The following is a 25,427-nucleotide window of genomic DNA, read 5'->3' as shown; positions in this document are numbered from 1 at the left end:
TTTCATTCCTATGTTTCTTCTCCAACTCTTCTTTTTTACCAATACTAACACAGTTCTTGAATTTTGGAAGCTTGAACTTCTTGTTTTGGGGTGGAAACTCAAAGCTAATAGTTGATTATTGTTTAAAATCATTCGAGTGTCGATTATCTATGCTTAAATTTTTATTATCTATGCTTATATGTTTAGTTCAAAATTTGATTTAGTGTTTTTTTAAGTATCTTGAAACTCCATTGTCGGTCTTTAGGTTTAGTGACTTTTTAAAAATATCTCAAAACTCCATTGTTGGCCTTTAAAAAGTGTCGAAGAAGACAAAGCGGATATTCTTAAGTTTGATTTAATGTTTTCATTCCATCAATTTCCACAATGAAGTTTGCAACTGACACAAATTTATTTTTTGTGCAAAAAGCCCAGTGCTTCTATAAGTGCTAAACAAAGCAAAATGCAACTCAGTTCATTTGAATTACAAATGATTAATCACATCATACTTGATTAGAATATGGATTTCCCTGAAGAATTTAAGGGCATGTATTTTTTCCCCCCTTCATTTTCCACAACGAAGTTTGCAACTAACACGGCAATGTACTTAGACAATTATCCACACACCAAAAAAAAAAAACAAAATCAACAAACATAACAGTAAAAGGAACATTCTCCTATTGAAGTATAAACATCAACACTTTATTCAAAAGTCAAAAGTGACAAATTTATTCTTTCATCATGCTTCAACGAATGCTACACAATGCAATGCAATTCGATTCGGTCAAATCGCAAAATTGCTTGAGAATATATTGTGATATTCAGTCGGTGATAGAACAATTAACTTTTTTAGCCAATAAAAACAAAAAGCAGTGTGATTAATCATTAAACAAAAAGAGAAATAGAATCATACAATAAATTTGAAGGTTAAACTAAACAAAGTTTGGTATAGTAAAGTACCTTCTCTCCACACAAGGTTTTATTCACTCTTCAGTATCTCAACCTTCAGCTTCTTAGAGAAGGAAGAATATGAAGAGTGAAGAGGTGAAAAAGTTATTTTTCTAATTACTCGTAAGTACTAATACTACTGTTTGATTGTAGTCTCGCGGAAATTGCCTAAAAGTAAATGAACAACATTCGTTTGACAGGTACTTTATTTGACACTACTACGGCCTTTATTATTTATTTAGTTTTTTTAAAAGAAAAATTGTATGTACTGTATTCACTTCGAATAATTTTATACATATATGCATGACCTTAAAAGACAAAAATATTTGAACTCTAAGGCCAAAAGGTAAAAGTTCAGTTATATGAAATTTCAGACACATCACGTGCGGTGTTATTTCAAAGTGGTTGTAAAACTTAAATTATAGGGTATTTGTGCACTTAAACTCGATATAATCAATTTCCGGTGTTGTACAAGTCAAGACAATCTGCTAGTGGATTTTGAATATCGGATCATAAAGCAAAACAAGGAAAATTATTTTCAAAAATTTAAATAAAAAAAAGAAGCAAAATATACACTCCTAAGGGCATAAAATCGAAAATTCGGATTGGTTTCGATTCCCTAATTTTTTTGGTTTTGATTTTAAAAATTTGACGCTTGGTTCGCTTCTAGGTTTTAAAGTATCGATATTTTGGTTAACCGAAATACTGAACTATTTTAGCGAAATTGCAGGGAGTATCCTATCTGGTATTGATACTCGTTTTTTGTCCCCATATTTCATATGCTGCAAAATACCCTTTTTTATTTATATTTTTGACGAGCGCAAACACACTATAAAATAAGCTTGTGCTGCGTAAAAGATAGTATAGAAAAATATCGAACCCACAAAAACTGGAGTAAATCAACAACAACATAACCAATGTTGTCCCACAAATGGTGTCTGGAATAGTTATCAACTAATTTCTTCGGGCAGTGAAGGTATAAAATCCAAGTTTCTTAAAGTTCTAAAATAAGAATTTAAAGTGATCTAATTCTAAACTAATTGAAGATTTGAAGGAAGAAGACAGAGCACATAACTTTGTTCCTTGTGTTAATATCTATTCTTGAACATAAATATTGATTGCTTCTCATGAATATAATCGTCAATCCCTAAACTCAATTACACTAAGTCTTCTCTCGAATATAATCGCATATCCCTAAAATCATTACATGAGGTCATTTCTCGAATAACTATAGTCTAACATTTTAGAAATGCATTGGGCTCAACAGATGTATGGTCATTAGGTGACAAATTTTAGGATTATTGAAACTTTGCGCAAATATCCTAATGCTTTAAAAATGCTTCTACAACTAATTCTTCTCGCCAATAAACGAGTTATAGAAGACTAATCTTATAATAATATATTTTTCTCTCGAATAAATAAATTACAGGAATCAATTCAAGCATATAATTGATTTTATTACTTCTCTCGAATATAATAAAGTCAATCTTGAAGAACACACCGTCAACCATACATAACAGATATTAAAACAAGAAATTAAAGTCTAAACTAAATCATCATCAAGTTTTCATTAAAAATTATTCCGTCAAGGCATTGATCTTATAAAGCATAAGAGAAGAAGAGAAAACATTACAACCAAATTGGGAATGAAATCTATATTTCCATTGTCCCTCGCTCAAAACTTCAATGTAAGTGTTAAAAGACCGTTTGCTGCTGCGGTAAAACTCCAAGATGCCCTAATTTGGACAATTTTAAGTCTTATATAGTTCGAGAGGTAAACAAAGGCTATTCCAAAATTGACCCCGAGAAAAGAATCACGTCAGCACAGTGCACTGCAGCGCACCTGAAGTCTAGACATGAGAGTGGGCGTGCAACCTTGACAGTGTCCGGTAAAAAGATCATAACTTTGCATAGGAGAGTCGAAAAGTCATGCCGTTTGAATCACTAAAAACTAGGCCCAAAGCTTTACATTTTCTTCAAGATAATGATAAAATTCTTCGTAAATTGGGAGATATCATTTGTTAAAATTGGATCATATTTTTCTACACAGAAACTATTGCTCCATGCTCTAATTCTCAATATCTATTGCTTGAATCTTCATTACTTGTGCCATATGACTACCAAAATATCGTATTAAATAATCAAAAACTACCATTTGCTATATTTTGTATATTCTTAGACCTTTTCACATTTTTCTTCTAATGTTTAACCTCACAACTTGCTTGCACATCAGTAAAATATAAAAGTGAGTTTTCTAATAAGAATATCACCGAAATTACTCACAGAATGACTAGTAACAGTGCGAAATATAACCAAACCAAACCCTTGATGTCCACTCATCAAGTGCCCCTACAGTTAATGCTTGCTCGTCTTCTAGCAAATCAAAGAATTAAACTCACGCAAGAATAATCCTATAAATGCATACAACCTTAACCTCAACCATGCTAACCTGTTGAAATCGAATTCAAGTCGCCACCAAATCCTCGATAACGCCTCACAAAGAAGGGATTGTCCATAATCACAATATACTCATGAAGAATAAAATTGGGCAATCATGCAATATTTTGCTCACACTCATACAGAAGTACTCATGAAGAATAAAATTGGGCAATCATGCAATATTTTGCTCACACTCATACAGAAGAAATTCATGCTTTCAAGAATACCTTAAGCTTGGAAATCGTGTCTATCCACTAATGTAGAAACAAACGAGTCAAGTTCTTGCAGGGCTTTGCATTTGGTTGTAGTGTAGGCTTCGGGACAGGCAGAGATATATGAATAAGCGTGATGCACTCCTACCTTGGCACTACACTTTCTGAGCATTATACACAAAGAACTACTCCCTCGATTCTGTAGCAAAAGTCACAACCTCGTTCTCCCAAGTTCAGCCCTTCACAAAAGCATTTTTTTGGTTTGGTCTATCCTTTGTCTTTTTTTTTTTTTTTTCATGAGAGGTAATATCTCAAACTTTTTTTTTATTATTTACAACTAATGTTCCCCATACTTGAGTAAAATCATACGCTCAACTTCAACATAGTGCCAAGAGAAGAAGCAACATAAACAATATAGGTATTGATTCACAAAATTAAGCTAAGGGTTAAAATAAGCTACAAAGAAAAAGGATGGATTTTTCAGGCTCAAAAGGGCTCGCTAAGGATAACGGATTAATCAAGGCAGGTTATTTAAGGCAAAAAGGGATAACAAAGAAGGTCTACTACCACACCTCCTAGCTCAAAAGTGTCCTAAGATTCTGCCTTGAATCACAATCAAGCCAAATTCTAAATTCTTCATAACATGATTATTAAGCAAACATGTCTCACCACACAAAGTATTTAGGAATGGCAGACGACTCAGCCTCAGTCACGGTAAGCTCATCTGACTTCAAAGAGAAGGTGAGCATGCATCCTGCAGGCTGGGCTCAGTCAATTCTGCCTTTCCTAAGTCTTTTTCATCAGTTTAATTTAACCCCTAGCAGTATTCAGAAAACTACTAAGCAAAATAAAATCTAATCCTAGAATATTCTTGGTTCAAAATGTTATAACCATGGTAAAGAACCAAACAAGAAATCCATGACAGTACAGGTTACGGAGTTATACTAAACAAATGAAAAGAAAATATTTTTCAATTTTCTTGCTTGTTTTTTTCCACATAAGTAACACATAAAAAGGCTCAAAAGAAAAACACATATATATACAACTCTCTAACCTCACTTAAATTGTAGCTTATCTCTAACCTCACTTAAATTGTGGCTTGTCCCCATGAAACAAAAATAAAAGATAAGAGGTATATTCTTAGACCTCTTCACCTTTTTTTCTAACGTTTAAGTTCACAATTTGCCTACACATCAATAAAATACAAAGTGATTTTTCTAATAAGAATATTATCAAAATTACTAGTAACTGCGCGAAACATAACCAAGTCAAACCCATGATGTGCACTCATTGGTTTTTGTATAGGTTATAGTTGATATTTTTACTCTTTCTTCCTATGTTTCTTCTCCAACTCTTTTTTTTTTTTACCTACAATAACACAATTCTTGAATTTTGGAAGCTTGAACTTCTTGTTTTGGGGGTGGAAATTCGAAGCTAATAGTTGATTATTGTTTAAAATCATTCGAGTGTCGATTATCTATGCTTAAATTTTTGTTATCTATGCTTATATTTTTAGTTCAAATTTGATTTAGTGTTTTTTTAAGTATCTCAAAACTTCATTGTCGGTCTTTAGGTTTAGTGACTTTTTAAAAACATCTCAAAACACCATTGTTGGTCTTTAAAAAGTGTTGAAGAAGACAAAGCGGATATTCTTAATTTGGTGTTGTTCGTTTAAATTGGTGATTATTTATATGGGTGTTTGGAGGCTTTATTTCATATTTGATATCGTTTTGGAACAGATTTGGGGTGATTTAATTAATCTAATTTGAAATTGCAAATTCGAAATACGTTGTGTTGAAAAACATATACAAGTCATGCTAATTCACTAGCATTTGTAAATAATTTTATAAGACAGGTCGAATGCAGATAACATGTCAATCCCACTGAATTCGGTGAATAATTGAACCAATACAAAGTCATGTCATTCTGGCAGAGTTCATCCTCAGGCTTTCTTATTCCAAGAAAGTATGTAGTTACAAAGAGAAAAATATATAGTTATTCTAAAATGTTGGCCCTATTAGTTGCTGTGGGTCACGACCATGCAACTTTGTGAATTCCAGCAAGACAATTGGACTAAATATAACACAAAAATCTTACATATTTGTCATGATCTACATGTCATTGTTTGAAATATAATTTTCTTTTTGTCACTTTGAAATATACAAAAGATGTATCATGAGTAAAAAATTTAAAATCACGACAACGACATATATAATTTTTGAGCTATCATATTGTTTTTCATGAATTTTAGCCACTATTTTGAAATGTATTTCTTTTTCTTTTCTAGAAGTTTTTGCACAGATGGCCCTTTAAACGCATTGGTCTTTAATTTTTGTCCCTCATATTATATATGTGATCTTCAATTTTTTCCCCTGCCACTTAGTTAATGAAAATATTCCGACCTGTTTCGCTCGATGTAGGTTCTGTAACATTTTTAATTCTTTGCGTTGAATTTTAATATGTGGAATGATTTTGAATTTTATTCTGGTTGTAGTTGTTTTTAGTATATTTAGATCATTGTTTTGATATTATATCAATATTTAGTATTTATTTTTTAGTCATCTATGTATTATATTAATTGAAAAGTTTAATATGTGTTGTTAAATTTTTAATGAAATAAAAGTAAAAATTTAATTGAAGTCTTCTATAATAGATGTTTACAATAATTTCTCTCTGTAAAACAATCTTGATAGTAAACGTTCATTGATACTTGCCTTTTTTTGTAATTTGACACTCAAAAACACTTTTTAAAGAAGATTTGCCAAACACAATTTGTTTATTAAAAGTAGTCAAAAGTACTTTTCAAATGAATTAGCCAAACACAAATTGCTTCTCACTAAAAGTACTTTTTTGAAAAGCACTTTTAAAAATGGGAAAAGGACACAAATGGCCATCCGGGTGAAACTATTGACACCCGGTGGCCAAGAATCTTAAAGGTTAATTTTTAGCTTTTTCAAAATAATTCCATTTTCTAGCCATTTTTCAACTAATTCCAGCATATGTATATAAACTGTATCATTTTGTATAGAAAGTGTATCATACGTATAGAAAACGTATCATACATATACAGTAATGATGCATATTCTATATAATAATGATTATACTATATATGTATAGAATGTTGCATAAAATATGTATCACTACTGTATATGTATAAAAAAAAATGCATAATATGCGTATAATTAGTAAATATACATTAATTATATATTAATTAAACAAGAATTATACATTGATTATACACAAATTATACAACAATGATATATTTTCTATACATATACTTTAGGGATACATATTCTATACGATAATGATACAGTTTCTATACGTGTGATACATTTTTTCTATACCTATATAGCAGTGATACACATTCTATACAACAATGATTATACTGTATATGTATAGAATGTGTATCACTACTGTATATGCATTTTTTGAAGGCGCATAATTTTTTTCGTTGAGTGGCGGCACTTAGTCGCCACAAATAGTCCTTTTTTTTTTTTTTTTTTTGCAGCGAACTTTAGTGACGACTTTTAGTGGCGACTAAAGTCACCACAAAAGTTTTTTTTTTTTTTTTTATAGTGAATGAGCTGGGCGTCTAGTGCTCGAAATTAATTTGGGCCGCAGGGTTGCGATATTAGGCCCAAAATGTGGCCTTTTTCAGCCTTCTTTTTTGCTGGGGCCTCTCAATGTCCTTTTCATTTTTTTTTTTTGTGTGGATTGTCCTTCAAATTCACTGGTCTTTAATTTTTGTCCCTCAAATTGGTGATCTTTAAATTTTACCCTTCGCCAAATATCATGAGGTTTGGGGTTAGAATTTTCGCTCAGTGAAAAAAAAGACAATTTCGCAAGGCAGAGTTTTGTAGCAAAGTTAGACCTATTCGGGCCAAAGTTAGGCTTCAAGGCAGAGTTTTGCAAAATTCCAACTGAGTAACAAAAAAAAAAAAGTTTCAAACTCTGCCTGAAGGTAGGTAGAGTTTTGCAGGCAAATCTCTGTTTTGCGAATTCAAACTCTACCTTGCAATTTTTTTTTATATTTTTGACTGAGCGGGGGTTCAATCCCGAAACCAAGGGGTTCTAGCGAAGGGAAAAAAATTAAAGACCACCCCCGAATAAGGTGCAATCATGCAAATTGCCCTATCCTTTTCTTCTCAAAATAAGCTATTTTTAGCCTGCAGACCAAACAGACTCTACGTTTGAGTGGAATGCAAGGTAATTTTCAGGATTGCCCTTCGCTGGGGGTGGTCTTTAATTTTTGTCCCTCAAATTGGTGGTCTTTAAATTTTATCCTAAAGACCCAAATTACATGGCCAGTTTTGCAAATTCAGGCCATGCAAAGGCTGAATTTGTATGGGCAGAACTCCTACAAATTCTGGCTTGCAATTTTTTTTTTTTTTTTTACTGAACTGGGGTTCGAACCCCACAACCTCGGGGTATTAGGTGAAGGACAAAACTTAAAAGACGACCAATTTGAAGACCAAAAAGTAAAGACCACCCTAAATGAAGGTCAGTCCGCGCAAAAAAAGGGAATGCAATACCCATAAGCCCAAGCTCAAGCCCAAGTTCCTAGCCCTTACCTGGATTCTCTCTGTCTCTCTCGATCCCGACGAAATCCAACCGTCAAATATCAGGCAACCGGCAACCGGCGGCAGCTCTTTTCTACCGGTAACTCTCTTTTATTCATCCTCTCCGTTCTTTTACTTATCAGTATTCTTGTAGAAACACAAAAATATGCATCAATGTATCAATTTTTTCTGAAGTATAATAGCTTATGTCTTTTTCTTTTTTTTTTTAGGTGTAAAAAATGCAAAATGTTTCCGATTTAGATTACTGTATTGAAATCCTCAGTTACCTTGCAAACTAGAATAGACAAGAGTTGAAGTTTTCTAGTAATTAGCAGTTTAATACAGCACCGCCTTATTGTTGCTAATGTGCCATGAAAATCTATCTTATCTATTAAATTTACGTGTCTTAGTTTGACTGGACACAAAGATTAAGGAATAAAAGGAGACTTTTGAATCTTGTTGTTTTAAATTAAAGATGTCTGTAATGTACTAAAATGTCCTTTGAATCTTGTGGTATTAAACTTGTAATGTAGGATGTTTGAATTGTCAACTTACTAAATATAGAAAGAGAGCATTCTTTTTGGGACAAACCAAAAAGGAAAGTAAGACACTTAAATTGGTACGGAGGGAGTAGTAATATTGTCATTCAGAATGAAACAGAGCAAGTACGTAAGTATTAATTTTCTAGTGTTCCTTTTTTCGTAATGATCTTATTTTATGTTCTAAATGAAAAGTGTAAGCACTGGCATGAAGAAATGGAGAAAAGCAAGGAGTAAGGAATAAAAACTGAAATAGCTTGAGATGTTAACCTTTTCCTGCCTGTCACCGTTTTTTTAAATGATCATGTTGTGAACCGAGTGATCATCCAATTGGTGGATTACTTGGTTTGATTTACTACCTCAATTCAGTAGGCAGAGTATTAGTGATGGAATGTTGTAGATGCCTTGAACTTGAAGTCGCGTGCCTAAACCTCAGAAGTAACCAGATGGAAAATTGGATTTCTAGGCCCCTTGATTTTCTAATACATATGTTTGAGCAAAGGTGAAAGTCCCATAAAATTAGTCTTTGTTGTGTTGCTGTCGTAAAGTTTCCTTTTTCGTTCCGTCATTCCTATTTCTTGCCTTTTTCCCAGTATGCTGCTCTTTAGCTACAAGGTGAATGTTTGCACTTTTGACTCAAAAAAAAAAAAAAAAAAGGTGAATGTTTGCACTTTTACAAGTTTGTTTTAAAGTTATTAGCTTCCCTCCTACCCCTTTTTCTTTTTTGTAGTTGTGTTGTCTTTTCTTTCATTTCCTTTTCTTTTTTCCTAGAAACAAATTTTCTTTTATGTCCTCCAGTTCTTCATATCTTATATGAAATATTATGCCCATTTTACTCAGAAAAGGGGGAAAATTAGAATCTGCTTCTTCAATTGAATAAATTTCCAATATGTTCATTTCGATTAATGGGTTTCGAACTATGAAATCATTTTCAACATCCAAACAAGGGATTTCAATTGCCAAGAATTTCGTATCCTTAAATTTAAAATTCATGGATTAGAATCCTTTGTATATCCAAATTCCGTTGTCCAAATGTTACCATAATGAACTTCTTCAATCAATAACTCCCGATGCATATTAGACTGCCCCAAGTTGGTTCCAGGTGCCAAGTCTGGTGCCTTTACTTGGTCCAGCTTATATTATCTAAGCCCTGACTCGAGATGTTCTTCTTTTCATAGTTTTGCATTCCCTTTTTGACTGATTTATCTTTTTCAAATTGAGGGGAAAATGAATAGAAAAGGTTTTCACGTTTTTGGTACTAGCATTGTAGTTTGCTGATCTAGTTGTTCCCTATGGGTTTTCTTGTTAAGTATCTCCGAATAGTTCTATTAATTCTCTCGCAATAATTATAGCTATCTTCAAAATAGTATTCATTTTTTTTTTTTTTGGTAAAGTAATAAAATGTCATTAGTAAAGCATCAAGAAGATGCAAGGTTACAGATGAGCAAAAAGCTGCTTCAAACAAAACATGGAGCAGACTTAACAAAAACCTGTAGAACATTCTAAAGTTATCCCATCTCTACTGTACTAGAGAAAGGGAGCTAACAAAATCTAGAAAGTTATCCACACTGTTTACAGGGGCAAAAAAATGCCAACTGAAAAGACTAAATAAACACCTAGACTTTAAAAAGCAAATAGGAGTTGACATTCCATCAAAGCATCTACTGTTTCTCTCCTTCCATAAGGTCCAAAAAATTACTGCTGGGATCATTCTCCCGATCCTTTTGATGGATTTGTCAACTCTCCAAAGTATCCAGCTAGCATAGGCATCTTTGATGTTGAAGGGCATTACCCATTGGAGACCAAGCATAGAATAGAAGAAATACCAAAGGCTGGCTGCTGCAGGGCAGTGCAAAAATAGATGGTTGACACTTAAAATAGTATTCATTCTTTACAAACTGGTAATGGCATTGATTTTGCTGACTGTTGGTCCCTTGAAGAACAATTTGACAGCGTCATTCTCTCACCTGAGTGTTTGGATCTCATTTAATTATGTTTGTTGCTCTGATTTGCTTCTTCCTTTTTGAGCCTTCTGTACTTTTACAAGCCATTTTCTGCAAAATAGTTGTGTATTAGTTGATTTTGGTTTTTTCGTTTTGAATTGTTTCATCAGTGAGCTAGTCAGGCAATCTGATAGAGCAACTGAAACATCCAGTGGATAAGTTTTGATCTTCTGCATAGAAGCTAATTTAGATACATTTTTGTTGTTAGGGTGTGGCTGCAATTTCAATAGTGTCTCATTTCCTTCAATTTTGTGCTAGAAACACATGATCTTCTGGGACTTATAAGGCTGCAGATCTTGGTTTTAATCACTGATCTGATTGCTATACTGGACTTTATTATAATGCAAAAGTTTTGAACTTTGACCATATGGTTTCAGTTTTCTCTTTTACAGTTGAAAGGGAGGAAAGAAAACAAATCTAAACAGTAAGAAAATAGTGAAACCATGTATACCAGAGAATTCCAAGACTTAGAAATATGAAAACGATATTTCTCGTTGTACACCAGGTACATTGAGCAATATGAAAGCAATTAGAGTTGGTGAAAAAATCATTCTAAGATGTGTTTTCCTTGCTGAACTGGACTTTACTGCTGTAGTTCATGGTGAGAAATTCACATTCTAATACATGTTTTCTTTGCTCCAGTTTTAGCTGATGGGATTTGGGAATAGAGGAATCGTTGCTGACAAATGGTCAGGGAGGCTTTTATGGGTCTGCGCAATTGGAAGTGCAATTGGTATACCATCAATCTTCTTTGATTTTTCCTTGAGATTTTTCTCTCTAGACTAGGAATTGTTATTTTAAGCCTGTAATGGACTGGCAGGAAGTCAACAATTAACAAATTAGCTATAATGTCAAGACTTAATTAATAGTCATACATATGAAATCTCCACATATTAATTGATGATCCACAACTAAGCTCTTTACTAAGCTAGAAGTACCTAGTGGACTGCCAACTGCTTACCATATTCATCCAAAAAATATTGCATGTAATGGTGTTTGCTAAAATTCTAAAGGTGTTTGCTCTATAGGCAAAGAGCTTATAGAAAAAAATCCTATTAGCTTCAAAAAAATTGTTGGGTAGAAGAAATTCTACCAGTTAAAATATAGAGATCTTCCAAGTTAAGTGAAAACTTGTTTCTCGATGCACTATATTATAATTTTGTTTTAAAGTTTTCGTACATTTGGAATAACTAATTCTCAACGATCTTTGTGCAAATTAGAATTGATTAACTGAGAAGTATGATGAACGCTGAATCAAAACCCCGCTGGGTTAATGGATCAACTTTTCACCTTATAGTGATCATCAAAGTTTGATCATATCGTTACTTTTATTCTGTAGATTTTGACTTACATGCCAGTTTTTAGGTTATTTTAATTGCAGAAGGTTTTGAGGGTGCCATGGTACATTTTGGGGTATGGATTGCTGAGACGATCTACTTCCATTCTCAGTATGCACAATGACTCCCTTGATAAATGACCTTACCTTATCAACCAAAAAAAAAAAAAAAAAAAAAAAACAACTCTTGATAAATGAAAAATTATGAATAATTTAATGATACATCAAGATTTAGATATATCTATGTGTTTACTGCGACCAATCTTTGCTGAGTGCTTAAATTATTTTTAGCTCTTCTGTTTGAATACTTGATATCGTTCTTTATCTGTATCTTGTTTGTTAGGCTTCTATATGGTTGCTGTGGAAAGACAAACACAGAATAGAGCAAAAATGATGGCTGAAGCACTGGCTGATGCAGGATCAAGTGTAGATGCCAGCGACCAAAGTTGATATTATGGACTTGATAATGCTAATACATTTCCATTAGGTGTCTTTTCTTTCTGGGGCTTTTTTCTTACTTTTTGCCAGTCTGAGTCATGCTTTAGAAACTACTCTTTTGTAATAAATACTCGCGATCCTCATAAAGGAAAACACATTGCTGATCAAGAATTTCGAGTTGGGAAATGTGGGACTCTGTTCTTTAAGCATTTGTGCTGCCTAAGTTTGGAACTAGACATGAAAGAGAAAAGAAGCTGCACGTCCTAAATTAAATTGGTGAATTCTACCCATGACAGCAGCAAAGAAGGGATATATTGAATTTTGCAGCAAAGAGAAGAATACCGTGCTATATATTGAATTCTAGTTTGCATTTAGGGGTCTGTTTCCAGTGTTAGATTACTGGGAAGTACCCAAGTAACAGGGTGGAGAAGAATATTTCTGTTTTCTTAAATAAGTTTCTTGACATTTTCTATTGGCTTCTTGATTTCCTTTAAGAAAAAAAGATCAAACATAAAGCAGCCTCTCCTGGCAAAGTTTTGGGCGAAGGGTTGAAGGATGGAACGTGCAAAGTAAAAATAACCGTGATGTCTGGACCAACTTGGCTTCTTGATATTTTTTCTAAAATCCTTTTTGATGGTGGTTAAAATTAGAAGCTGAGGAATCTCCTTCCTCAAATCAACAAAAGTGTATGCCTTGTGATTGTTGATCATGAAAGAAAAAAGATCTAAGAAAGAGCGTATGCAAAGTTGATGACTAGCGGCAATAATGGTGACATATAACTCACGATTTTGTATCCATGCAAAGTTGATGATTCCGTAATGCTCGAGCAATGTCAAGGGTGTTTTCTTTGAAAATAGATTTTCACATGCATTTAGCAAAACTATAAGTACAGATGAGTTCTTTGTAATTTCAAGTAAAAAACATTTCCGATTCAGTACTTGATTAATTGCCAGAATGGCTTCTCAAAAATGTATTCCATTAATTTTATCTCTCTTCATAAGTTTAAGTCTTGGCTCTGCTCAAAGAGTTCTCCTGGAGGAACCCACAAAAGCTCAGAAACCAGAAAATGACCAAAAACCCAGTGGAGTGACCAAACCATCCGCCGGTGGCGGTGGAGGCTTTGGTTGGGGTTGGGGAAGCGATGGAAATAGCGGAGGAGGTGGCGGTGGTGGAGGAGGTGGCGGTGGCGGCGGTGGAGGTGGTGGCGGCTCTTGTGGAAGTGGAGGTTGTAATCAACCAGGAATTCCAGGGTGGATTCCCCCGGGAATAAGTCCTGGTGGAGGAGGTGGAGGCGGCGGCTACGGTGGCTCTTGTGGAAGTGGAAATTGTAACCAACCAGGAATTCCAGGGTGGACACCCCCGAGAATAAGCCCCGGTGGAGGAGGTGGAGGCCGAGGAGGAAGAGCGGGTGGTGGTGAGGGTGGCTCTTGTGGAAGTGGCAATTGTAACCAACCAGGATTTTCGGGGTGGATTCCCAGCCCGGGAGTCGGTGGTCCTGGTGGAGGATGCAATTGCCCAACTCAACCAGTCCCATATCTTGCTTGCCCCTATGGATGTGCGCCACCACCAGGTACTGGCTGTTTTGTTGAAAATGCAAAGCAGAATGACAGGGAAAATCAGAATGCTGGTGATCATCTTGAAAATGGGAACTGGGAGGAATCACTGTCCCCCAATTTTGAGAAATATGACTAATTTGGTGCTGAGCTGACACCTGCATAGGCCATGCTATTTGGTGCTGAGCTGACACCTGCATAGGCCATGCTTTAGCCTTTAGTGCTAATAATGACACCCTTGTCAATAAAGATGATTCTGTCTATGCATCCTTACTAGTAGTACTAAATTGGAACTCACACATGTTAAATACATCCATTGTGAAACACAAGCTTGTAAGTCCAATTGAATGGTATCTCGAGTTTGTGGTGTTTAACTTCTATATAGTGACAGTATAAAAGAGTTCTACACTATTAAGGCATCGAAATGATAACCACATGTAATTGTCCAGAAAAAATAGAATTAATAACCTGAAAAATAAGACAAGTTATATGCGTAATAGACTAAAATACATTTAAAATGTAAAATTTCTCGAACTGTCGGTGTATATAAGTTAAACTCTCAACTATCTGAGGGAAAAAAGACTCTTACAAGCTTTAAGATGCTCCATCTTACCTAGCCATCCCATGTGTCTAACTGATTATACAAGGGATAATACACAGAGAAACAACCATTATAATTTTTCAATCCTGAGAGTTTAAGAGAAATAATTTTGCAACTATAGAAACTATATCTTTCCTACCAGCATATTCTTTGAATTCACATGTCAAACATCTTCAAGTATATATGTTATATGCCCCGTTAAACAACCTGCAAAAGTATTAACACCAACTTCACTTCCCGTTATTCTCCAACTTTACTGTGGCGGTTAATCTTTATCCAAATCCAACTCTCCTCTAGCAGGCATTGAAGATGATCTTGCTATTACTTCAGGTGGAAGTCTTGGGGAAGCTGCGGAAGAAATAGAGGTACAGTGCCGAAGTAGAGGAGTACCAATACGACTTGAAGTATCGTTAATTGTTACTGAATGATGATCCGTGACAGTTGATGGCGGTTGTAACTCAATTTCTGTACCCGCACCATGCACTGTTCGAGGGCTATCAACCAACTGGTTATCATCATATTCCTCGAGTGACATCACCGTGCTTGTATCGGTGTGCACAGTTGAGTCATCTGGGAACATGCGCAACCTCCTTTTTCTTCTTGCTGCCTTTCCCCATCCGTGGATCGTTTCTCTTATTCTCTGTGGAATCAATGCAGCCTTATAGTTTGTACCCATCTGCAAAGAGACAATATAACATGCTCAAAGCTATGTTCTTGGAAAATATTACATAATATCTACAATCTCATTTATTAGTCCATGAAAATTATTCGGAAGTTTACTGTGGAAGTGCAACATGCAGGGTTATTAGCAACTGGGTCACACAGCTGAAGTGGTTCGTAAAGTTTGATGTTTAAAATTTTTGACTTCTCAATTTAGCTATATCCGCGGTGACATATACCTGTGTAACCAGTGCATAGAGTGGCAAGGTGCTATAACTGCAAAGGAATTGTCCAGCAAATCTGGGTAAGAAACAACAGCATAGGCTCAGATCATTGTGCTAGATAGATAAACATTGATAAACGTAGAACTTAAACAAGACATGCATATACAGTTTGTAATTACACATACCCCATAATTAGTCGTAGATACACAAGTGTGTGGTTCTTTATGAAGCATGAGTTATACCCAAATTGCCACTGGAATAAAAGAAGTAACTTTGTCAAAACTCAGCATTTGGAACATTAGCGTCTATAACACCATGAAACAACATATGCATGTGGCAGAACATAACATATCATACAAGCACACGGGATAGAGAATATTTTGTAAAAATATCAGCTTATAGAATCTCAAAACATTTGAAATCCAGACAAGAATAAACCAATTTCTTATGAGCAGTACACCGAGGTACTGACAGAAAACACAAAGTTTCGATTGGTCCCTGGTGCCAAGAGTCGTTTTTGAAATTTGGAAATACTTTAGTACTCTGTACTACCTTGAAGCCTAAATATGGAATGCAGGAATATTTACAAACTTTCAGGAGAACATTTGGTCAAAGTGGCGAGAATCTAAGGTTATATAAACAGAAGGAAAAAAAGAGCTTTTGACTTAAGAAGAAGAGATTTTGAGTTTTCTGTTGAGCAAAGGACAACAAAAAATTGGACAAAAGAACTGGTATTCACCCCAGTGTTCCAGGACCGTACACTCATCCGTTAGCGAAACTATAGGAGATTGTATTGGCAAGATCCGCAGGTTGAGAAAAAAAATATCTTCAAGGTTAAGATAGTATTTAAGGGAGAAATCCAACTCTAAGAAAGGATTTGAGTTAACAGGAAGCATTCATTAGTATTTCGGGGAATGTGCCAATCTCAAATGCTAAAGATCGAGAATATTAATACAGTTAAAAGGGAAATGCTTTGATTAGGTATTAAATGTAAAGTTCAAAGGTACAGAAAAACTTAAGCTATGAAAAAGGGACCGGTGAATACCCAGAACCAAAAGAACGAAGCAAGCTCAAATGCATTCTGCAAGAGTAAGCATGCAAAAACAAGTTAGTGTATATAGACATTAAAGAAAGTTAGCAGATAGACAAAACAATTAAAGAAGTGAAGTATGATAGTAAGAACCAACCTGGAAAAGGACAAAATGAATCAAGGACAAAAGCAATTCTGGTTTTTTGAACCAAAAAAGTTCATCTCGTGGTTTTAGCTTTGCCCTTGAGAATGAGCCAGTAATTCCAGCACTCTCCAATGCCAACGTCGCGATTACATGCTGCAGTTTTGTACCCACGAGTAGGACAAGCTGCACAGAAGCACAAGTAAACGACTATCTCTATATTCTATCACATTCATAAGTTAATATACAAGATAATCTAAAATGTATTGAAAAGATAAATATCATACTATTCCCAATTGGTATCAAAACAGAATTGCAATGGATGCACTTACAATGAAAGGAATTAACGCTATCCAGAAATACAAATTCGATCCTGCATGTTAAAGTTCAATTGGTCATTTATGAACGAGTTTAATTTCACCATACAACAATTGTTGGGAGCAGAAAACTGCAAGCTTATCTAATGACAAAAAAATTGCAAAGAAAGTGGGATAACATAAGTTCCTCATTCCAAATAAATAGAGGATGTAGTACCTTTTACATTAAACAGCATAAAGCCCACCACGAATCCCCAGAGAGGGCCACTACAAAGATACAAAACATTTAGATGAGATCCACTGTTTAATCAAATCTTAGAACGAATAAAAATGAACTTTTCTCAACATTTGGCCCACTTCTCCTTAAACAACTTTTAACTCTCTGCCTAGTCAAAGAAGAGGATGAAAAATGGGAAAGGAGTACTTTTATTCTTACCTTACACCAACTATTCTTTGGAATTCTTCTTCCATTGAGCGAATCATATAGCTGTGAAAATCATAGTTTGATGTAAGGTTGTGATTCTGCCATGAATAAGAGGAGAAAGTTCGTAACTAGTGATCTATAACAGAAATCTCTATCATATCTAGAGACACTCTTGTGATCCAAAAGAAAATACAAACATGAAGATAACTCAAAAAGATCCCCATAATAGAGTTCGTAATGAAACGTCCTAGTCTTTTGGATGAACGACCACAGGATAAGTTTCATGTCTAGTTTTGGAAGGAAGTGTTCCATTCGTGATAATGTGCATCAGATGTAGTTTTATCATGATTGTCTATTTGAAATTTCCTGCTCGTTAAATTATGCTATGAGCTGCTTCTGATCATAAGGGTTCTTCTTTTGACTTGGTAATTTCTTCAAACCGAGACTAACAAATTTCACGTCCTAACTACTTTTTAACTTCTAAATGTTTTACAAGTGATTAGTTCTTTAACTTTTTCCATAACATAGCTGTAAAAGCTGTCTTGGATCCATACCATGATAAAGCCCTTGCGCAGAGTAAGATAATCAGCACGAACAACTGTGCGGCCAAACTGTCTGAAGAAACAGGTCTGCAAAATTTGACAGAAATATACAAAATATTATACTCATACCAATTATAAAAGGACAAAACAGAAAGTGCAAGTCAATACGAGTAAACTTTAGATACATCGCAAAAAATGTTGGTGGACGTTTTTCCTGTTTTCTTGGTTGGCAGGGGCGCCCTTGCCCCCACCCCTAGGCGTGTAGGGCATTTGTGGGTGTTGCTAGATTGGTATTGAGTGATAGCACAAAGGAAAAATGAAGAACGAAATGTGTCTCAAAAGCATTTATTTTAAGATACATAAATGTGTTGTAACATAAAATTTCTTTAAATAACATAGTAATGCTTGTCAAGAGATCACAGCAAAAAGAGCCTTTGATCAAGAAAATGCTAAAAAATCATATAAGGGCTTGTATGATACTATTTGTGGACTATTTAACAATTGGAAATGATATAAAATATTGATTAACTAAATCCATCGTTAATCAATTTTTTTTGAATTGTGTGAAATGCCTCATCCAGAAAACTTAACTTGTTAGAAAGGGACACACTTATTTATTTACTTAAGGTCACAACGTGCCTCCTTTTCCTTAATTTACTTAAAGTCTGCAACATTGCCCCCTTGTTCTTAGGCCAAGCCCAAGCACGTGACGACATAATTGTGTGAACCGCCTCATCCAAAAGGGTAACTATTAAGGAGGAAATGTTTTTATTTATTTACTTTGGATAAATAAATTATGTGAGGGCTAGGGAAATCAGAATCAGTGTTATCAAAGGCGCGCTTAGAGCGCGCTTAAGCCCTGAAGCGAGGCTCAAAACATGTTGAGCGCTTCGCCTCGCTTTATGTGCGCTTCAGTGTCGTCATCAAGGCTCTAAGACATACTTTTCCTTGCCAATGAGCCTCTCTTGAGGAGGTGACACTAGATGATTGATATTTCACTTTATCTTAATATTTTTACAATTTCTTTGTCCATATATTTGTTATTCATGCTTATTATTATTAATCTTGGACTAAACATATATATATTTGTATTTTTGCACCATTGCGCTTTTTTTCATTAAAGCCCACGCTTTATATGCGCTTCGCGCTTAAAGCCCCAGCTGACCTTAGAGCTTTTTTCGCTTTTGATAACACTGATCAGAATCTAGTAAGAAATATGTAAGAAGAACTAACCACCCAAACAAGGAAATGATTCCTGGCCAGTGCACTTGATGTGTGAACTCTGACAAAAGTTGTCTGCCTTTGGAATGTCTTAGCTCTAGAAATTTCTGCAATAGAAAACAGTTCAGTTTCTTTTAGCTTTTTTCCAGTTCTATCAAAGTAAGCAACATGATGGATTTCTCCCTATTAAGCAATTCAAAGGGGAACAGATTGAGGTTTTGAGACATTTCTAGAAGAATAAACTGCTGATCTCTTCACAAATACCAAGCAGGACTGAAGTATAAATCACGCCGGTAGATAAATTCCGCTTGCATCTCCCAAATGAAAGGAACAAAGCAAACATAACATCTGAAGACAGCTACCTGATAGATACCGAGGTAGAGAAATTCTACATGCATTAATCAATAAAACACCAAGCAATAGATGTCTAGAAAGAGAAATAAGTGGCAAAAATACATGTTTGCTCCCAGAAAGACCACAGTGGGACAATAACAATTTTGGAAAACAAAGTAACACGATTCTGATGTAAAGATTAGCATAAACAAACTGCAGAACAGTGTCATCTCCAAACATGAAGAGAAAAGAAATGGGTTAATATTTCGTGCATCTCCAACAAATTTGCCATAGAAATATTATGAACAGAAGCAAAGTGAAAGAGGAAAAAAATAAAGAGAGAAAATATCTTGTAACTAATGGAACCATGTTCAGGTGATACCTTTTAAACAATGAGTTATCAAGTAGAATAATTCACTTTAGAGAATTTTGATAAAGTTCTCCAGAGTTATTCTACAGGATAGCCCATTGTAGAATTAGAAAAAAGAGAGCTTCACAAGTTGAAGGAAAGCCATCAGCTTGTCCCTAAACACTTAACTTCAGATATCAGCCTATGCATGTACATTCTCAAGTCTCTGCAGATTTTAGTTATCAGAGTCCACTTTTACTTCAAGTACAAAGAGTCATACATTAAACTGATAATTTTCCTTGTCTCCATCACAAAACATGGATGGTTCTTGACACTGCCGACTTTCTTTCTAATACAAGGGCCCTTATAATTTTTCTTTTAAGATAAATAATATAAAGGTCTTTCGCTTTCTCGTTCTTAACTGATTTAAAATTACACTCTTGTTAAAATAAGAATTTTAAATCAACAGACTTTATCCACAATGATTACAAGAAAACTACAAATGGTAGAAGATAGAGAACAAGATTACTTTTTTTGACAAAATACAAGCAAGTATGACTTACCAGTTAGCACATCATGTCTGTCCATGTGAGCTTGATCTTCCCACTCCCTCCAAATGTGGACCTGGCCAGTTTTTCACTTATCAGGCAGCTAGCAATGCAGAACATGTGAATAGAAAAAGAAGAGAGCAGTGACCAATACATCACATTTTACTTAAGTCCAACTAAACTTGCCACTCGGAGAACCATGGACAACTATATCAAACATATACTCGAAAACAATGGGACTTAAAAAGTTCACCAAACAATGTGCATCAGTTTATCAAGTTCAAGTAAAACAGAGAATGTTACCTTAACAATCGCCAGCAGCATTGTCAAGCAGCTATAAGATACATGAGTAATGGCCATGACGAAAATGAAGCGATGCAGCTGCTCTAGGCCTTCATATGATACAAAAGGTTCATGGTTCTGACAAAAATGTTTAAGTCAGATTATTGACACTACTTCAGAAACAATTTTAGAACAAGAGATAAGCTAAGCAACACAAACGCGATAAACTAAAAAAAATCGTTATTTTCTTTTGGCAGGATAATCAGTTGCAGATACAACTTATGGCAACAGGATTATAATTGATACAGGATACTGGGATAATGGTCTCATATGCCACAAAAAATTGGATTTACCTCTCCGCATGTATTTTGATTGAAGGAATTTAATACTCTCCGTTGAAGACCAAATGCCATCAAAAGTTTACGATCCTTCAAATCTCCGTTCTCCGTTTCTTCATCAACATCAGACTTTGTACATGGGGCAAATGCATTATTGTAAAACTTTGATGGTATGCAAATATTAGATATGATACTGGAAGTTGCTGTGAGTAGGAGAGAAATGAATCCAAGAAGCATCAACTCTGTATACCAAATGTTGAAAATGGTTATGACAGGAAAAGCAATCTTTGGGGCTGGAAGGAGGAGAATCCAAATTTCAAAGAGCTTTTTTCTTTTCTTTTAAACTGTGTCAGTTCATTGTACATAAACATAGAATACCTTCTTTCATTTTTTCCACAGCTGCAAACAATGGCTTTCTATTGGTTTTCCTCAACCACTGACATGAGAAAAAAAAAAAAAACTGTTGGTTTTCGAAGTTCCATAATTGATGGTGCTACAAGAAACATAATCAACCAAGTATAATCAAGCGGTTTGAATTAACTTATGGTCTTGAAGAGAAAGATAATATCTTTTCATGAAATTAGAAGCTTTGAGACACGAAGAAGTTACACATTCGTTCCAATCTTTTTCTTCCCCTTGGTATATAAAAAAAGGAGCTTGTCAAATACTCCCTCCGTTCACTTTTACTTGTCCACTATCCATAAATAGATTTTCACTTTTACTTGTCCACTTTCGCATATCAAGAGAAAGACATTTTACATTTTTTGTTTTACCCTTAGCATTAATTTCTCATTCCAAATTCATTAAAAACTCATACACCAATTAATATGGGTGTCATGGTAAAATATGCACTTCATTTATTATTTCTTAAGGGCGTGCAAAGTTCATAGTGGACAAGTAAAAGTAAACGGAGGGAGTATAAGCAAGTGTCCAAGACCGGAAATCCAGGACAAGTACCTCAATGCATATTGATGAATATTTAGGTCCTCACTACAAAGTCACAGAGAGAGAGATTCCCAGGGTGCCATAAGGGATCATCAAGATGGAACGAATTAAAGGTTGTGCATTTCATAGTATCTAGCAGGCATATATATTGTAATCCTATAACATGGGAAAAAGAACCCCCCACCCCTCCCCTCCCCCTATATTTCTGAGATATACAACAAGAATAACTAAAGAAGTCCAGAAATAGCACTGATCAATCAACCAACAGTTAGTCCTGCAGCATTTTTCCAATAAACTTACCAAAACTATATAAACCAACAAGGGCAAAATAGAGTACAAGGATAGAAATGAAAGGAAATCTTTTACTTACATTGGATAGCCTGTGAATGGATCGTTCCACAAGCAGTGAAACAGCAACAAATGTAGTCAATACAGAAGCAACAGACCATGTTGGTGTTAAGGCCAATGAACGAAGTTCTTGATTACCTTCTTCAGACATTTTAGCCAAATGTCTTTTTAACTTCAAATTAACCTCTCTCACTATAAAATCAAACTCTACTAATTACACAAAAATTAAAACTTTCTGTCAGTTCACATAACTGAGAAGTATTCTCAACATAAAACCAAAACTTTCTTGAAATCCACATGGTACAAGAATCATTATAATCCCTCACATTTAGGACTAAGTCAATTCTGAAATCTGTCACTTGGGGTTTGTTTCTTTTAGGTATTCAAACAGAAACTGAACTTTCAAAAAGATGTGTTGACTATGATTTGGACCCACAATGCTTAAGAGAAGTCGGTGTTCTTGATTTGTATAAGTAACCTAACTAATGTGCCAAATTGCTAATGCTAACTACTATAGATTTGATGTCTAGAACTAAGACCCACAAAATAATACTGTATGAGGTAATAAAGAGATTCTTGAAACTAATGAAGCTTCTGCTCTTTTACTGAGAGCAGAAAGGTCCAATCTTTATGGGTGTTTTGAGCTTAAAATAGCTAATTTTGTCAAAAGGGGTGTCTTTATAGGAAATGTTAATTAAGTAAAGAATCGGCAAGTACTTTTTCTTTTTCCTTCCTCCCAACCTATTTGAAGCTGGCTATATTCTGATTCGTGTTTTGTAGGGTCCGGGAAGCGCTCTCTACCAAGACCGGACAAGTACGTACTACTCTCTTCGTCTCAAATTATATATTGTTGTTACTAAAAATAGTTTCAAATTATATATTGTGATTTTTAAAAATAATTATCTCAAATTATTTATTATTTTAGAAATTCAAGACACAATTAATTATTTTTTCTCCATTTTATCCTTAATAAAAATTTTGTTACTAATGAAGACAATAAATAAATAGAGTAAATATTTATTGAAAAAAAAATTATAACTTAAATATAAATAAGAATAAAATTAATTAAATATCTCTCATAATTGATATTTACTATTTTTTAAAGGGAGTGTAAAACAAAAAAGTGATCAGACAATTTAAGATGGATATAGTTGTAACACCCCGTATCTTGGAACTAAGTTTAGACTCAAATCATTAGAGTTTTAGTGGAAAAAACGAAGGTTTGAACGTTTTGCGAAAATAGTTGATAGGCCTATTTCGGGCAGCGATAACTCCTTGATTAGTTGGGAATTTGGGAAAGTACCCTTAATGAAAGTTGTAGTACGTAGAAATACCTTTCTAACGATATAAGGATCAGGCCAATCAGAGATCGGAGCAAGGAGATATGATCGTCTCAATATGGCTAATAGTAAGACACTTAAAATTCTATAGAATCGGCTAAGTTTTCGATATGCCTGTCTTCCAGTCAAATTTCGTGACAATCCGTTGAGAATTTGAGGAAACTTAAAACATGAAAGTTGTATCCCTTTGAAATATCTTTCCAACGGTATATTGTGGAGCCCAAACAGAGCTGTGTACAAGAAGTTATGTCCATTTTACCGAACACTGTGCAGAACCGACACACGTCGATATTTCAGGCGCGTGGCGGCGCGTTCCATGGCCCCGCATCGCGGGCCGATCGCGCAAGTCTGAGTATTGAGCTGCAGAACATTGAGCGATGGTCCCGCATCTCGGACCCATCTCGAATCGGGTCATATTCGGGTCAAAAAGTCGGGTTACGAGTTTTTAGTTATATCTAAGGTTTGGGGTTTATTTTCCCAGCACCCCATTCACGAAAAATTACCCTAAAGTCAATAAGAACAAGTCTCAAGCCTCAAGAACCATACAAGGTAAGTGTTATCATGATTCTAGGTTGAATTCAAGTCCCTAGTCTCTTTCTAACTTGAGTAAACCCTTCTAATCAATAGAGTTGTGAGTGGAACATTATTGTTGGGCGTGGAAACCCTAGACCTCGTATTCAAGAGGATTGGACGTCAAAAAGGTAATGCTTCTACACTCTAATAATTCATAATAGTGAATTGATGAGTTCTTCGGAGAATAGTAAAAGGGTTTAGTAAAGAGAATTACACGAACTATAGTAGGGTTTTGGATTGTTGACTTGAGATTGTTATAATGATATGGGTGATGGAGAATGATGTTAATTACACCTAATTAAGATTGTAGAATCACCTAGAAGTAATAGAATGGGAATTGGGTGAAGAAATCACCATTAATGGAGACTGTGGAGCTGTATGCCCACTAAGTGTTTGATAAAATGCTTAGATGACCAAAGCATGAATATTATTGCTAATATAGAATCTTTTTACTTGTATTGATATAGATCAAAGTTGAAAGGGTTGACGAACATTGTATTACGCTCAAAGGCTGGAATTAAGGTATGTGAGGCTAACTATCTACGTTAGGGAATGTTCATGATTCTCCCTACGCCTCATTCTTCATAGTTGTCAGCAATTTGACTCAGAATATAGTTAGCTCTAATTTCATGATATGATATAGAACTGTTATCTTTTAGGGTTGCAGTTACAGAATTCGTTCATGGTGGTCACTTTGAACATCATGAACTCAGCACGTAATCTTTATAGACTTATGCATTGTTATCACATGAGTCTCAGTCAGTATATAACCAGTTATTTGCATGAGTCCCATAATCAGAAACAGTTATCATGCTATCAGCTATAGCTAGTCTCAGTTTTGTAAATTGTTAATGTTGAACACCTGTATCTGTATTTTTGGGCCCTAGGCCACAGTTTATGCATACGTATTGCTTGGGCCAGAGGCCACAGTTTTTGTGCACATTATTTGGGCCCTAGGCCACAGTTATATTTACAGTTTTACAGGTGATTCTTCATCCAGAACAGGGAGTACTTCAGCTTCTTGCTTTTCTGTTTAGTTCAGTTTCAGTTTCAGTTCCAGTATTTTATTGCTTCAGTTGCTTTACATACCAGTACAATTCAAATGTACTGATGTCCCTTTTTATTGCTTGGGGGCCTGCATCTCGCGATGCAGGTAACGACATACAGGTTGACGATCCAGCTACTTAGGAGTTTTCGTATCAGCTAC

General features: G+C 34.9%; 3 protein-coding genes across 3 annotated transcripts; 2 read left to right on the top strand and 1 right to left on the bottom strand.

The window, feature by feature from the left end:
• Positions 1–8,076: 8,076 nt before the first annotated feature.
• On the top strand, positions 8,077–12,922 carry LOC132616632 (uncharacterized). The gene is made up of 3 exons (XM_060331180.1): positions 8,077–8,234; positions 11,319–11,409; positions 12,356–12,922. Exons 2-3 carry the CDS (start codon positions 11,328–11,330, stop codon positions 12,460–12,462), a joined length of 189 nt encoding a protein of 62 aa, XP_060187163.1. The 5' UTR covers positions 8,077–8,234; positions 11,319–11,327; the 3' UTR covers positions 12,463–12,922.
• Positions 12,923–13,404: 482 nt separating this feature from the next.
• Positions 13,405–14,142, top strand: LOC132619363 (putative glycine-rich cell wall structural protein 1). The gene has a single exon (XM_060334295.1). It carries the CDS (start codon positions 13,405–13,407, stop codon positions 14,140–14,142), a length of 738 nt encoding a protein of 245 aa, XP_060190278.1.
• Positions 14,143–14,488: 346 nt separating this feature from the next.
• LOC132616631 (MLO-like protein 11) lies at positions 14,489–23,079 on the bottom strand. Its single transcript, XM_060331179.1, has 15 exons — positions 22,330–23,079; positions 21,393–21,450; positions 21,030–21,256; positions 20,698–20,814; positions 20,410–20,470; positions 19,177–19,271; positions 17,956–18,030; positions 17,414–17,499; positions 17,195–17,244; positions 16,993–17,033; positions 16,676–16,846; positions 16,534–16,569; positions 15,674–15,741; positions 15,504–15,564; positions 14,489–15,280 (listed from the first exon to the last, which is right to left on the bottom strand). The coding sequence occupies exons 1-15, from the start codon at positions 22,456–22,458 to the stop codon at positions 14,870–14,872; spliced, it is 1,686 nt and encodes a 561-aa protein (XP_060187162.1). The 5' UTR covers positions 22,459–23,079; the 3' UTR covers positions 14,489–14,869.
• Between the last annotated feature and the right edge of the window lie 2,348 nt (positions 23,080–25,427).

Source organism: Lycium barbarum, chromosome 11, assembly GCF_019175385.1.
Source record: "Lycium barbarum isolate Lr01 chromosome 11, ASM1917538v2, whole genome shotgun sequence".
Classification (NCBI taxonomy): Eukaryota; Viridiplantae; Streptophyta; class Magnoliopsida; order Solanales; family Solanaceae; genus Lycium; species Lycium barbarum.
The sequence above is the reverse complement of the archived record's forward strand: the minus strand, read 5'-3'. Positions and strand labels throughout refer to the sequence as shown.

Bases quoted from the DNA above. Each gene is read 5' to 3' on its own strand.
- LOC132616632 (XM_060331180.1), top strand. From the start codon at position 11,328: ATGGGATTTGGGAATAGAGGAATCGTTGCTGACAAATGGTCAGGGAGG. The intron at 11,410-12,355 runs GTATACCATCAA...CTTGTTTGTTAG, and splicing joins CGCAATTGGAAGTGCAATTG to GCTTCTATATGGTTGCTGTG.
- LOC132619363 (XM_060334295.1), top strand. From the start codon at position 13,405: ATGGCTTCTCAAAAATGTATTCCATTAATTTTATCTCTCTTCATAAGT.
- LOC132616631 (XM_060331179.1), bottom strand. From the start codon at position 22,458: ATGTCTGAAGAAGGTAATCAAGAACTTCGTTCATTGGCCTTAACACCA. The intron at 16,570-16,675 runs GTTGGTTCTTAC...TTACTCTTGCAG, and splicing joins TTCATTTTGTCCTTTTCCAG to AATGCATTTGAGCTTGCTTC. The intron at 15,742-16,533 runs GTATTCACCGGT...CTTTTATTCCAG, and splicing joins CTTCGTTCTTTTGGTTCTGG to TGGCAATTTGGGTATAACTC.